Below are 12,496 nucleotides of genomic sequence, written 5' to 3' on the forward strand. Positions count from 1 at the left end.
TATTCTACTCCTTACTCACGTGGCTTATACTATTAACAATGGCGCCCGGGAGTTGGCTTCTGAAACGCCCACGGAGGGCTGAGCTTGCTTGAATGGCGCCAGATGTTTGAGCGTCCCCTTTCTAACACTTCCGACTATCGGAAGGAGTGGGGGAAATCTAGTATGTGCGCCCAGTGATTGCCACTTCCTCTCTATCTCTTCCGGTATCGGAGGTTTTTTTGCTTCAGATAGCGCTATTGTATAGTCAGTATGTGGCAGGCGTAGGTTCCCTGTCTTGTCCCTCCCTTTTTAGCTTTGGTATTGTATCCCACAAGTAAGGATGAAATCCGTGGACTCATCGTGTTTTGAAAAAGAAAATTTATGCTTACCTGATAAATTTGTTTCTTTTTACACACGATGAGTCCACGGCCCGCCCTGTTCTATGAGACAGGTTATTATTTTGTAAACTTCAGTCACCTCGGTACCTTGGCTTTTCCTTTCTCTTCCTAACTTCGGTCGAATGACTGGAGTGGGAGTGAAGGGAGGAGCTATATATACAGCTCTGCTGTGGTGCTCTTTGCCTCCTGCTGCTGACCAGGAGGCGTAATCCCACAAGTAAGGATGAAATCCGTAGACTCATCGTGTCTAAAAAGAAACAAAGTTATCAGGTAAGCATAAATTTTCTTTTTTTCTCAGTTGCTGTTTAATGGCTTAATTCTGTAGAAAATGAGTTTGATTCTGTATCTGCTCGTTTTGGAAAGGTTACATAATATAATTTTAGAACCACTAATTATAGAGTTTCAAATAAAACTCCCTAGCTATTTACAATACTTTTTACTGAAATATTAATTATGATTGTTATATATATAGTATTACTGGACAGAGGCAGGCAAGACTGTGTGATTATTTTTTTAGCTGCTAACGGCTCTGGGCTCAGCTTATGATTTTAGGAAATAAAACTTAAGTATCACAGCTCAGCTGTTCAGCTTACATAGATCACAGCCAGCATCAGACAACCAGGTCGGCCAGTGACTTCCTGGCTTTAGACAGCTAGTTGGGGAGTGTGGGAAAACCCCTAGCTGTGCTTGAAGTGAATGCTACGTACATTTACGTATTACTCTAAATACACATTCTAGTTTTTCTGTTTTAGTAGATTTAGCTGCTAAATATGTAATGTATATTACAAAGTTTACCAACATGTAATGTTTGATCTTACTAGTACACTTTTTTGTTTTGGTGTACACTGTCCCTTTAATCCACAGAGATTAATACCTGCTAGAAATACACAGCACTGTTGTTGAGTTTGGTCACTAACACTTTATCTACACACTACATGATCTCATGTTATATGCATTATTTTTAAAGTGCTTTTAGTGTTTGTGTTATTTACCTTTTGTAATTTATATTTTACTAAACTGAAATGACACGTGTTAAACTATGGTAACATTTACCTATTCTCATCTGTTCTTGAAAACTGCTTGATATAATATTATTTGGCTAATACAGCTTTAACAGACTCTCAATACAATATAACACTGGTAAATCATTTGAAATGGTTGTAACCTTAAAGGGACATTTAACACCTGATGAAAATTGCTAAAACCTACTTTTTCTTATTAATAAAAATAAAATAATCACTGCTGTCTATTTTATCTGTTCCTCTTACCCCAAACTGTTGATGAAGATTGTTTAGAAGTACAATGTTGATCCAGTGCTTGATTCTACTATGTTATCTTCCATATTGTAACATACAGGGGCACAGTAGTCACATGCTCATGATGCAGTCACATGACACAGCATATTATTTGTTACAAATACTTAGAGAATCACATCTGTTTGCAGCGTGTGAGCTGCAGTGTCTTAAGATATTTATTTGTCACTCACAGTATAAATGTATTTGCTTTTTCCATTTATTTATATGCTGTACACAAACATTATGCAGCACAATTGAAATAAAATGCTTTATAAGCACTGTTTATGTTTTTAACGCCCCCCCCCCCACAGTTTTACTCCTTCAAACTTCCTACAAGTTTTATGCTCTAAGCAAAACTGTTTCCAGTGCACGGCTTCAGTCGCTATTGTCGTAAATCATTTGTTAGCTTTGGGAAGGGGGAGAGGGAGGTTCCCAGACACGCTGGATATACTCCGTGCAGAAGATTTCTGCTTCTCATGACCTCTCCGGCTTATGTAAAGCACTTGTACTAGCTAAGTGATCAGTTATTAATGATAGTCTGTTTTATTTAGCAGTGTGATCTGCTCCTGTCACACCCTATGCCAAGACATAATCACTAGAGCAGAACTCTGTGTGCCAGGAGCAGACCGCACTTCTAAATAAAACAGACAATCATATCGTGTCTTGAGCCTCCCTCTCCCCTCACGGAGCAAACAAATGATTTACAATGACAATAGTGACTGAAGCCGTGCACTGGAAACGGCTTTGCTTAGAGCATAAAACTTGTGGGCAGTTTGAAGAGTAAAACTGTGGGGGGCGTTAAAATTATAAACAGTGATTATAAAGCATTTTATTTCAATTGTGCTGCATAATATGTGTGTATATAAATAGATGGGAAAAGCTAAATACATTTATATTGTAAGTGACAAATATCTTCAGAGATTGCAGCTCACACGCTGCAAACAGATGTGATTCTCTAATATGCTGTGCGTGTCATGTGAATGCATCCTGAGCATGTGATTACTGTGCCCCTGAAACGTAGGTTATAATATGGCAGCTTACATATCAAGCAATGGATCAACACTGTACTTCAAAACAATCTCCTTCAACAGTTTGGGGTAAGTGGAGTAGATAAAATAGACAGCACAGCAGTGATTATTTTATTTTTATTAATAAGAAAAAGTAGGTTTTAGGGATTATTAGAATACAGGTGTTAAGGGTCCCTTTAAGGTTTATTCTATGAACAGAAACCCTAGGGCAGGATAGTATTTAGTTTTTTTTTTTTTTTTTTGGTGCCGATTTATTAAGGGCCGAATGGCCCCCAATGCCTCTGTTTCCGCATTTGCCTTCAGGCTCGTCGGAAACCGGAGTTAAGAAGCAGCGGTCTTAAGAACGCTGCTCTTTACCTCTTCCGTTGCCTCTGAGGTGGCGGACAGCAATCCGCCTGATCGTATACGATCAGGTTGAGTGACACCCCTTGCTCTAGCGGCCGTGAATCTTCAGGGGGCAGCTTTGCACAAGCAGTTGACCAGAACTGCTTGTGCAATGTTAAATGCCTACAGCGTATGCTGTCAGTATTTAGCGATGCTGGGCGGACATGATTCACTATAGCGAATCATGTCCGCCAGCGCCTCGTGGTATGAGAAATCTACCCCTATGGTTGAGATGCATAGGAGGGCAGGTGCTAGATTCTGAGTTAAGTGTATAATACTATAGATAGACTTTCATCATTATGTTGTTTACAATGTTCTTAATAATGATGATTTTTTCTATAGAAGTTGCAGTGTTATAGGCTAGTGAAATCTCAATGTGTTTAACTGTTTATTTTGAGTAATGTAAATTGAACAAGGGATTTTTTTCCCAATAATTGGTATAACAGGAGAGTTTACCAAATGATTAATAAACATAACCTGAATGTTCACTTATGTGTCTTTTTTTTTTTTTTTTTGCCTAGGTGACAGATTTAGAGGCCTAATTGATAAGTTTCTAAGAGTCAACTTTAGCAAAGGCTGCCCACCCCTATTTACTACCCTAAAATCCTTGTATAGCTGTTCAGAGAAGGTAAGACTTGGATATATAAACATCTGTTTTAAGTGTTATTTAATATACAAACGGTTGAGAAGATGGCTTTTATAATGGACAACAGCCTGCTGACTTTTAGCACTAGTTCTTTTTCCTCCTGGAAATGGAACAGCATCCGCATCTTATGCACCACATCTCACCTCCAGATGAGGAGCTCATTGGATAAGAGCAGCACTCATGGGGTTTTGCCCTTCATTCTTTGTCTGGGTGTTACCAGGATGGCACCTTCTTTTTCTCTTGCAAGGTGTATCCAGTCCACGGCTTCATCCTTTACTTGTGGGATATTCTCATTCCCTACAGGAAGTGGCAAAGAGAGCACACAGCAGAGCTGTCCATATAGCTCCCCCTCTAGCTCCACCCCCCAGTCATTCTCTTTGCCGGCTCTAAGCACTAGGGTCTCTCTACGGGGGGGGTAAAGTGAATGTGGTGTTAGATTTGTAGTTTTATATCTTCAATCAAGAGTTTGTTATTTTTAAATGGTACCGGTTTGTACTATTTACTCTCTAGCAGAAAAGTGATGAAGAATTCTGCTGAGAGGAAATTGATTTTAGAATGTTGTAACTAAAATCCACTGCTGTTCCCACACAGGACTGAGGAGTACCAGAAAACTTCAGTTGGTGGCAACAGTTTGCAGGCTTGACTGCAATGAGGTATGTTCAGTCATTTATTTCTAGACAAGACTGAGATAATGCTAGAAGACTGACAAGATCCCCATGTGGGGAGGGTAAGCTATGTTCTGAGACTTAGTATAGAATTGAATGCTTACATGACAGGGATAAATAGGCTGGTTGACACTAATGCAGGGCAATCGATAATTTATTTAAGAAATACTCGGAGACAACTTTTTAAGCACTTTGGAGTGTTTTACTGGGGTTATTATCCACATGGCATAAATTTAGTCACTTAGAAGTGATTTTTGTAGGCCTCACAACTCTGGAGTGGGAGGGGCCTAATTTCGCGCCTCAGATGCGCACTTAGAATTGAGAGACTGTTTCATGCTGCTTCACATGGAGGGTCCAGCTGCTGATTGAGGGCCTAGAAGAAGCTTTATTTCCCAAAACTGATCCCTAAGGGCAGGTAGGGCTACAGCAGTAAGCTGTGGCAAGGTGCTTTAGTTAATTAACCGGTTGTTGGCTTTAGACTGCTCCGGTTTGGGCATTAAGGGGTTAATCGTTCTGAAACTTGCTGTGCAATCATATTAAAGCCTTAGGTACATACTGTGAAAAGGATTGGTGCATTTTTCACTGTTTTGTAAAATTGTGTGCTCTTTTTATTCCTTAAAGGCACAGTAACGTTTTTTCAAATTGTGTCTTTTATTTGATTAAAGTGTTTTCCAAGCCTGCTTGTGTATGCTACTAGTCTGTTAAACATGTCTGACACTAAGGAAAATCCTTGTTCAATGTGTTTAGAAGCCATGGTGGAACCCCCTCTCAGAATTGTGTCCCAATTGCACTAATATGTCTATACACTTTTAAGTGCAACAATATGATCTTCAAAGTGTGGCCCTAGATGATTCTCAGACTGAAGGTAATGAGGATAGTCCGCCTACCTCTCCCCATGTGTCACAACCAGTTACGCCCGCTCAAGCGATGCCTGGTACCTCTAGTGCGTCTGCCCCTATTACATTGCAACAACATGGATAATTCCCTTGCCTTTCTATCCAAACTGCCAGTTTTTCCTGCAAAGCGCGATAGCTCTGTTTTAAGAACAGATTATGAGCAGTCTGAAGCTTTGGTAGCCCTATCTGATGTACCCTCACAACACTCCGAAGTGGGGGTGAGGGATTTGATGTCTGAGGGAGAAATTTCCGACTCAGGAAAGGTTTCTCTTCAGGCAGAGTCAGATTCATTAGCGTTTAAATTTAAACTGGAACACCTCCGCGTATTGCTCAGGGAGGTATTAGCCACTCTGGATGATTGTGATCCTATGGTGGTCCCAGAGAAATTGTGTAAAATGGACAAGTACCTAGAGGTCCCTGTATACACTGATGCGTTTCCGATCCCTAAAAGGGTTGCGGATATTGTTACTAGGGAGTGGGATAGACCAGGTGTCCCTTTTGTCGTCCCCCCCCCCTATTTTTAAGAAAATGTTCCCCATAACTGACCCCAGGCTGGACTCGTGGCAGACGGTCCCTAAGGTAGAGGGGGCTGTTTCTTCACTTGCTAAGCGCACAACCATACCAATTGAAGACAGTTGTGCTTTTAAAGATCCTATGGATAAAAAATTAGGTTTACTTAAAATTTTTGTTCAACAAGGTTTCCTTCTCCAACCTATTGCCTGCATTATTCCTGTAACTACTGCAGCGGCTTTCTGGTTTGAGGCGCTGGAGGAGTCACTCCAGACGGAGACCTCATATGACGAAATTATGGATAGAATTAAGACTCTAAAGCTAGCTAATTCTTTTATCACAGACGCCGCCTTGCAATTAGCTAAGTTAGCGGCAAAAAATTCAGGTTTCACCATTATGGCGCGCAGAGCGCTTTGGCTCAAGTCATGGTCGGCCGATGTGTTGTCAAAATCCAAATTATTAAATATCCCTTTCAAGGGAAAGACCCTTTTCGGGCCAGAATTGAAAGAGATTATTTCAGAAATCACCGGGGGAAAGGGCCATGCTCTCCCTCAGGACAAGCCCTTTAAGGCTAGAAACAAAGCTAATTTCGTTCCTTTCGTAACTTCAGGAGCGGTCCGGCTTCAGCCTCTACAGCTGCAAAGCAAGAGGGTAACGCTTCACAGCCCAAGGCAACCTGGAAGCCTTACCAGGGCTGGAACAAGGGTAAACAGGCCAAAAAGCCTGCAGCTGCTACCAAGACAGCATAAAGGGGTAGCCCCCGATCCGGGACCGGATCTAGTACGGGGCAGACTCTCTTCGCGCAGGCCTGGGCAAGAGATGTTCACGATCCCTGGGCATTAGAGATTGTATCCCAGGGATATCTTCTAGAATTCAAGGACTCCCCTCCAAGGGGAAGGTTCCACATTTCTCGTCTGTCTACAGATCAGACAAAGAAAGAGGCGTTCTTACGCTGTGTAGAAGATCTACATACGATGGGAGTGATATACCCAGTTCCAATTGCAGAACAAGGTCTGGGTTTTTACTCAAACCTGTTTGTGGTTCCCAAAAAAGAAGGAACTTTCAGACCAATCCTGGATCTAAAAATTCTAAACAGACTCCTCAGATTCCCATCATTCAAGATGGAGACCATTCGGACAATCTTACCTATGATCCAGGAAGGTCAATATATGACTACCGTGGATCTAAAGGATGCGTACCTGCATATCCCTATCCACAAAGATAATCATCAGTTCCTCAGGTTCTCTTTCCTAGACAAGCATTACCAGTTCGTGGCTCTTCCATTCATTTTAGCCACTGCTCCTAGAATTTTCACAAAGGTGCTAGGGTCCCTTCTGGCGGTTCTAAGACCACGGGGCATAGCAGTGGCGCCTTATTTGGACGACATCTTAATTCAGGCGCCGTCCTTTCACAGAGCCAAGGCTCACACAGAGATTGTATTGGCCTTTCTGAGGTCTCACGGGTGGAAGGTGAACATCAAAAAGAGTTCTCTGTCCCCACTCACAAGGGTTCCCTTCCTAGGAACACTAATAGATTCAGTAGAAATGAAAATTTTTCTGACGGAGGTCAGAAAGTTGAAACTTTTAACTACTTTCCGAGTTCTTCATTCCATTCCTCGGCCATCTGTAGCTCAGTGCATGGAGGCAATCGGATTAATGGTAGCGGCAATGGACATAGTCCCTTTTGCTCGGATACACCTCAGACCACTGCAACTATGCATGCTCAAACAGTGGAATGGGGATTATGCAGATTTGTCTCCTCAAATTCAGTTGGACCAGGAGACTAGAGATTCTCTTCTCTGGTGGTTGTCTCAGGACCACCTGTCTCAGGGAATATTTTTCCCCAGGCCAGAGTGGGTCATTGTGACGACCGAAGCCAGTCTGTTAGGCTGGGGTGCGGTCTGGGACTCCCTGAAAGCTCAGGGCTTATGGTCTCGGGAAGAAACGCTTCTCCCGATAAACATTCTGGAACTGAGGGCGATATTAAACGCTCTTCAGGCATGGCCTCAACTAGCTATGGCCAAATTCATCAGATTTCAGTCGGACAACATCACGACTGTAGCTTACGTCCATCAGGGGGGAACAAAGAGTTCCCTAGCGATGACGGAAGTAACCAAAATAATCAGGTGGGCGGAGGATCACTCCTGCCATCTCTCAGCAATTCACATCCCAGGAGTAGACAACTGGGAGGCGGATTTTCTAAGTCATCAGACTTTTCACCCGGGGGAGTGGGAACTCCACCCGGAGGTATTTGCCCAGCTGACTCGGCTATGGGGCACTCCAGAATTGGATCTGATGGCGTCCCGTCAGAACACCAAACTTCCTCTCTACGGGTCCAGGTCCCGGGACCCCAAGGCGGTATTGATAGATGCTCTAGCAGCGCCTTGGTCCTTCAATCTGGCTTATGTTTTTCCCACTGTTTCCTCTCCTCCCGCGTCTGGTCGGCAGAATCAAGCAGGAGAAGGCTTCGGTGATTCTGATAGCGCCTGCGTGGCCACGCAGGATTTGGTATGCAGACCTAGTGGACATGTCATCTGTCCCACCATGGACACTGCCAATGAGGGTCCGTTCAAGCATCCAAATCTAGTTTCTCTGCGTCTGACTGCTTGGAGATTGAACGCTTAATTCTATCAAAGCGTGGGTTCTCTCAGTCAGTTATAGATACTCTGATTCAGGCTAGAAAGCCTGTCACCAGAAAAATCTACCATAAGATATGGCGGAAATATCTTTGTTGGTGTGAATCCAAGGGTTACTCATGGAGTAAGATTAGGATTCCCAGGATATTGTCCTTTCTCCAAGAAGGATTGGAGAAAGGTTTGTCAGCTAGTTCCTTAAAAGGACAAATATCCGCTCTGTCTATCCTTTTACACAAGCTTCTGGCAGAGTTACCAGACGTTCAAGCGTTTGCTCAGGCTTTAGTCAGAATCAAGCCTGTCTATAAACTTGTGGCTCCGCCATGGAGCCTAAATCTAGTTCTTTCTATTAAGTTATCTTGGAAAGTTTTGTTTTTAGTAGCTATCTCTTCTGCTCGAAGAGTTTCAGAATTATCTGCCTTACAGTGTGATTCACCTTACCTGGTGTTCCACGCAGATAAGGTAGTTTTGCGTACCAAGCCTGGTTTTCTTCCTAAAGTTGTTTCTAACAAGAATATTAACCAGGAAATAGTTGTTCCTTCTCTGTGTCCTAATCCTTCTTCGAAGAAGGAACGTCTTACACAATCTTGATGTAGTTCGTGCTTTAAAGTTCTATTTACAAGCAACTAAGGATTTCAGACAAACATCTTCCTTGTTTGTTATCTATTCTGGTAAGAGGAGAGGTCAGAAAGCGACTGCTACCTCTTTCCTTTTGGCTGAAAAGCATCATCCGTTTGGCCTATGAGACTGCTGGCCAGCAGCCTCCTGAAAGAATTACTGCTCATTCTACCAGAGCAGTGGCTTCCACATGGGCTTTCAAGAATGTGGCTTCTGTTGAACAGATTTGTAAGGTAGCGACTTGGTCTTCACTGCATACTTTTGCCAAATTTTACAAATTCGATACTTTTGCTTCTTCTGAGGCTATTTTTGGGAGAAAGGTTTTGCAAGCAGTGGGGCCTTCCGTTTAAGGTACCTGTCTTGTTCCCTCCCTTCATCCGTGTCCTAAAGCTTTGGTATTGGTATCCCACAAGTAAAGGATGAAGTCGTGGACTGGATACACCTTGCAAGAGAAAACAGAATTTATGCTTACCTGATAAATTACTTTCTCTTGCGGTGTACCAGTCCACAGCCCGCCCTGGCATTTAAGTAAGGTAAACAATTTTAATTTAAAATAGTCACCACTGCACCCTATGGTTTCTCCTTTTTCTTCCTAACCTTTGGTCGAATGACTGGGGGGTGGAGCTAGAGGGGGAGCTATATGGACAGCTCTGCTCTGTGCTCTCTTTGCCACTTCCTGTAGGGAATGAGAATATCCCACAAGTAAAGGATGAATCCGTGGACTGGATACACCGCAAGAGAAAGTAATTTATCAGGTAAGCATAAATTCTGTTTTATGTACTGCTTGGAAGAGTTAAAAATGTTTTATTTTGTATGTGCTTTATGGGAAAAAACAAGTTATTTTATCTTTTTTGTCTTTACATAAAATTTTTTACTCTAAATATAACACATTAAAAGGAAATTGTCATGTTCCCCTTGTGAAATAACATTTTGAGATATATATATATATATATATATATATATATATATATATATATATATATATATATATATATATATATTAGAGAAAAAGATAGACACTCTCTGGACTTATAAAAAAAAATATATAACTTTTATTAAATCAAATTACATATGGCATAACGTTTTGGGATTCTTACAATCCCTTTGTCAAATGCACCAAAATATGATCCACCACAGTGAATCTAAAAACATATGTTTACCTGAACCATCCTCATCTGCAATGTCAGCCCTTATGGCAATGTCAGCCCTTATTGCAATGTCTCAAATGTGACGCCCGAGAAGGGAGGCGGAAACAAATGAAAGGAACGGGTGTCATAGCAACATGTCGCATTAACCCTGCTCATAGCGAATAAACATGGCAATACATATATTATACATATTACAGCATAGGATATCTGTTTCACATGGTTTTATCTAACAGACAATGGGTTTATCTAGCCGACCACATAAAGATATATATCCTCTTAACCATATACATTAACAATGTAAAAATGCTGTTTTTTAACCTCACATTATGTATTATACTGTATATCTCTTATCAGAAAGGCAGATTCACAAAGATCAGACTTAGACCAAATTGAGAACTAAGCAGGAGTGGACGTATCTACTTAAAAAACAAACTATCTGAATATAATTCATTTTATGTTTAACTCCTAATATAATCCCAATATTGATCCCAAAAGAGGTGACCATCTCCCTTTTATTTAAACTATCTTCCATGCCAATTAAAGAATGGTAGAAACCAGTGAGATTCTACTAGATCGAACAATCATGTACAATCCTGCTGGTATTTCCATACAGTAGTATAGATTAATTGCCATTGAAAGGACTGTAAATTAGAAAGTTGCTTAAAATTGCATGTTCTATTTGAATTTTTAAAGAAAAATTTTGTATTTAGTATCCCTTTAAATGTAATTACTGTTGCTCAAGGAGTCTTTCAACTCCAGATCTCGGAAGTGTCGCATATTCAACAAACAATCCTCCACTCAAGCCCAAAGTGCTGTAGCAGCAGGGGATCAAGCCGCTCAACACATTAATAGGCACAAAAAGTGTGTGTGGTGGGGGGAACTGTTTTGAAGGGGTCAGTTAGGAGGGTAATACCTACATTGCAATATTATTTCACTTACCAGCTAACACCTTCACTGCCGAGAATTTCAGAAGTGTTGTGCGCAGCTGCAATTGGCAGCCTTTTAATTACAAAAAATCTGTGGCAAAGCCATGCCTGTCTACTATTTCCCAACAAAGGGGATCCAGGAGAAGCTTTTATAATCATTGGTGTTATAACTGCCCAAGCGGTATGTAAATCATTTCAGTGAGGACCCCAGTTTGTGAAAAAGATAACAATTTTTTAATTTTTTTTTTTTTATGTTTGCATTTGGTGGTTAAATGATGGCTTGAAATATACCAAAATGGTGCTAGAGCAATATCTGGGGTTGTCTATTTACTAATGCTTTTTTTGTTTGCTAATTTACACTGTAGAATACAAATATTTAACTTTTTTTTTTTTTTTTTTTTAGGTTTCTATAATACAAGATTTAGCTACTGGTTTTGAAAACTCTCTGAAAACATCTGATTTGTTTAGTGTATGTGGTAAGTTTGCTATATTGTTTTCTTTATACCTTGTTAATGTCAAGTTAAAGCGCCTGTAAAATATTAACATACAAACATTGGTTGTGTTTATTGTATGGTTGTTATAGTGTGTTTTCTTTTTAAATAACCTTTCATTTATTGCATACAAAAACATGTCCTATACTAGAACTGTTTAAAAACTGTATGTAACTATATACCATGGTGCTATTGTAAATGTATATAGATATAGGTTTATTGGTGATACTAATTGAGACGGTGGTTCCCTATTGCACCACACAGTCAGTTTTTTTTTCTTTGTGTGTTGCACTTTCAAATTCAGAAAAGAATCACTGAATGCATATGTCTGTATTACATTACAAATCTCATTAAATTAAAAAAAAAACATAATTTATGTAAGAACTTACCTGATAAATTCATTTCTTTCATATTGGCAAGAGTCCATGAGCTAGTGACGTATGGGATATACAATCCTACCAGGAGGGGCAAAGTTTCCCAAACCTCAAAATGCCTATAAATACACCCCTCACCACACCCACAATTCAGTTTAACGAATAGCCAAGTAGTGGGGTGATAAAGGAGTAAAAAGCATCAACAGAAGAATCTGGAAATAATTGTGCTTTATACAAAAAAATCATAACCCCCATAAAAAAGGGTGGGCCTCATGGACTCTTGCCAATATGAAAGAAATTAATTTATCAGGTAAGTTCTTACATAAATTATGCTTTCTTTCATGTAATTGGCAAGAGTCCATGAGCTAGTGACGTATGGGATTATCAAATACCCAAGATGTGGAACTCCACGCAAGAGTCACTAGAGAGGGAGGGATAAAAATAAACAGCCATATGCTGAAAAATGTATCCACAACCCAAAATATAAGTTTTTCTTATAAAGAAAA

At 40.5% G+C, this 12,496-nt stretch overlaps 1 protein-coding gene across 1 annotated transcript in view; it reads left to right on the forward strand.

Moving 5' to 3' along the window:
- The window catches only part of NAA16 (N-alpha-acetyltransferase 16, NatA auxiliary subunit), a 325,238-nt gene that overhangs the window by 46,832 nt on the left and 265,910 nt on the right, over positions 1-12,496 (forward strand). Inside the window, 2 exon segments of the mRNA XM_053707967.1 lie at positions 3,606-3,712; positions 11,529-11,601. Coding sequence (XP_053563942.1) covers positions 3,606-3,712; positions 11,529-11,601 — 180 coding nt within the window.

This window comes from Bombina bombina, chromosome 3 (assembly GCF_027579735.1).
Source record: "Bombina bombina isolate aBomBom1 chromosome 3, aBomBom1.pri, whole genome shotgun sequence".
NCBI lineage: Eukaryota > Metazoa > Chordata > Amphibia > Anura > Bombinatoridae > Bombina > Bombina bombina.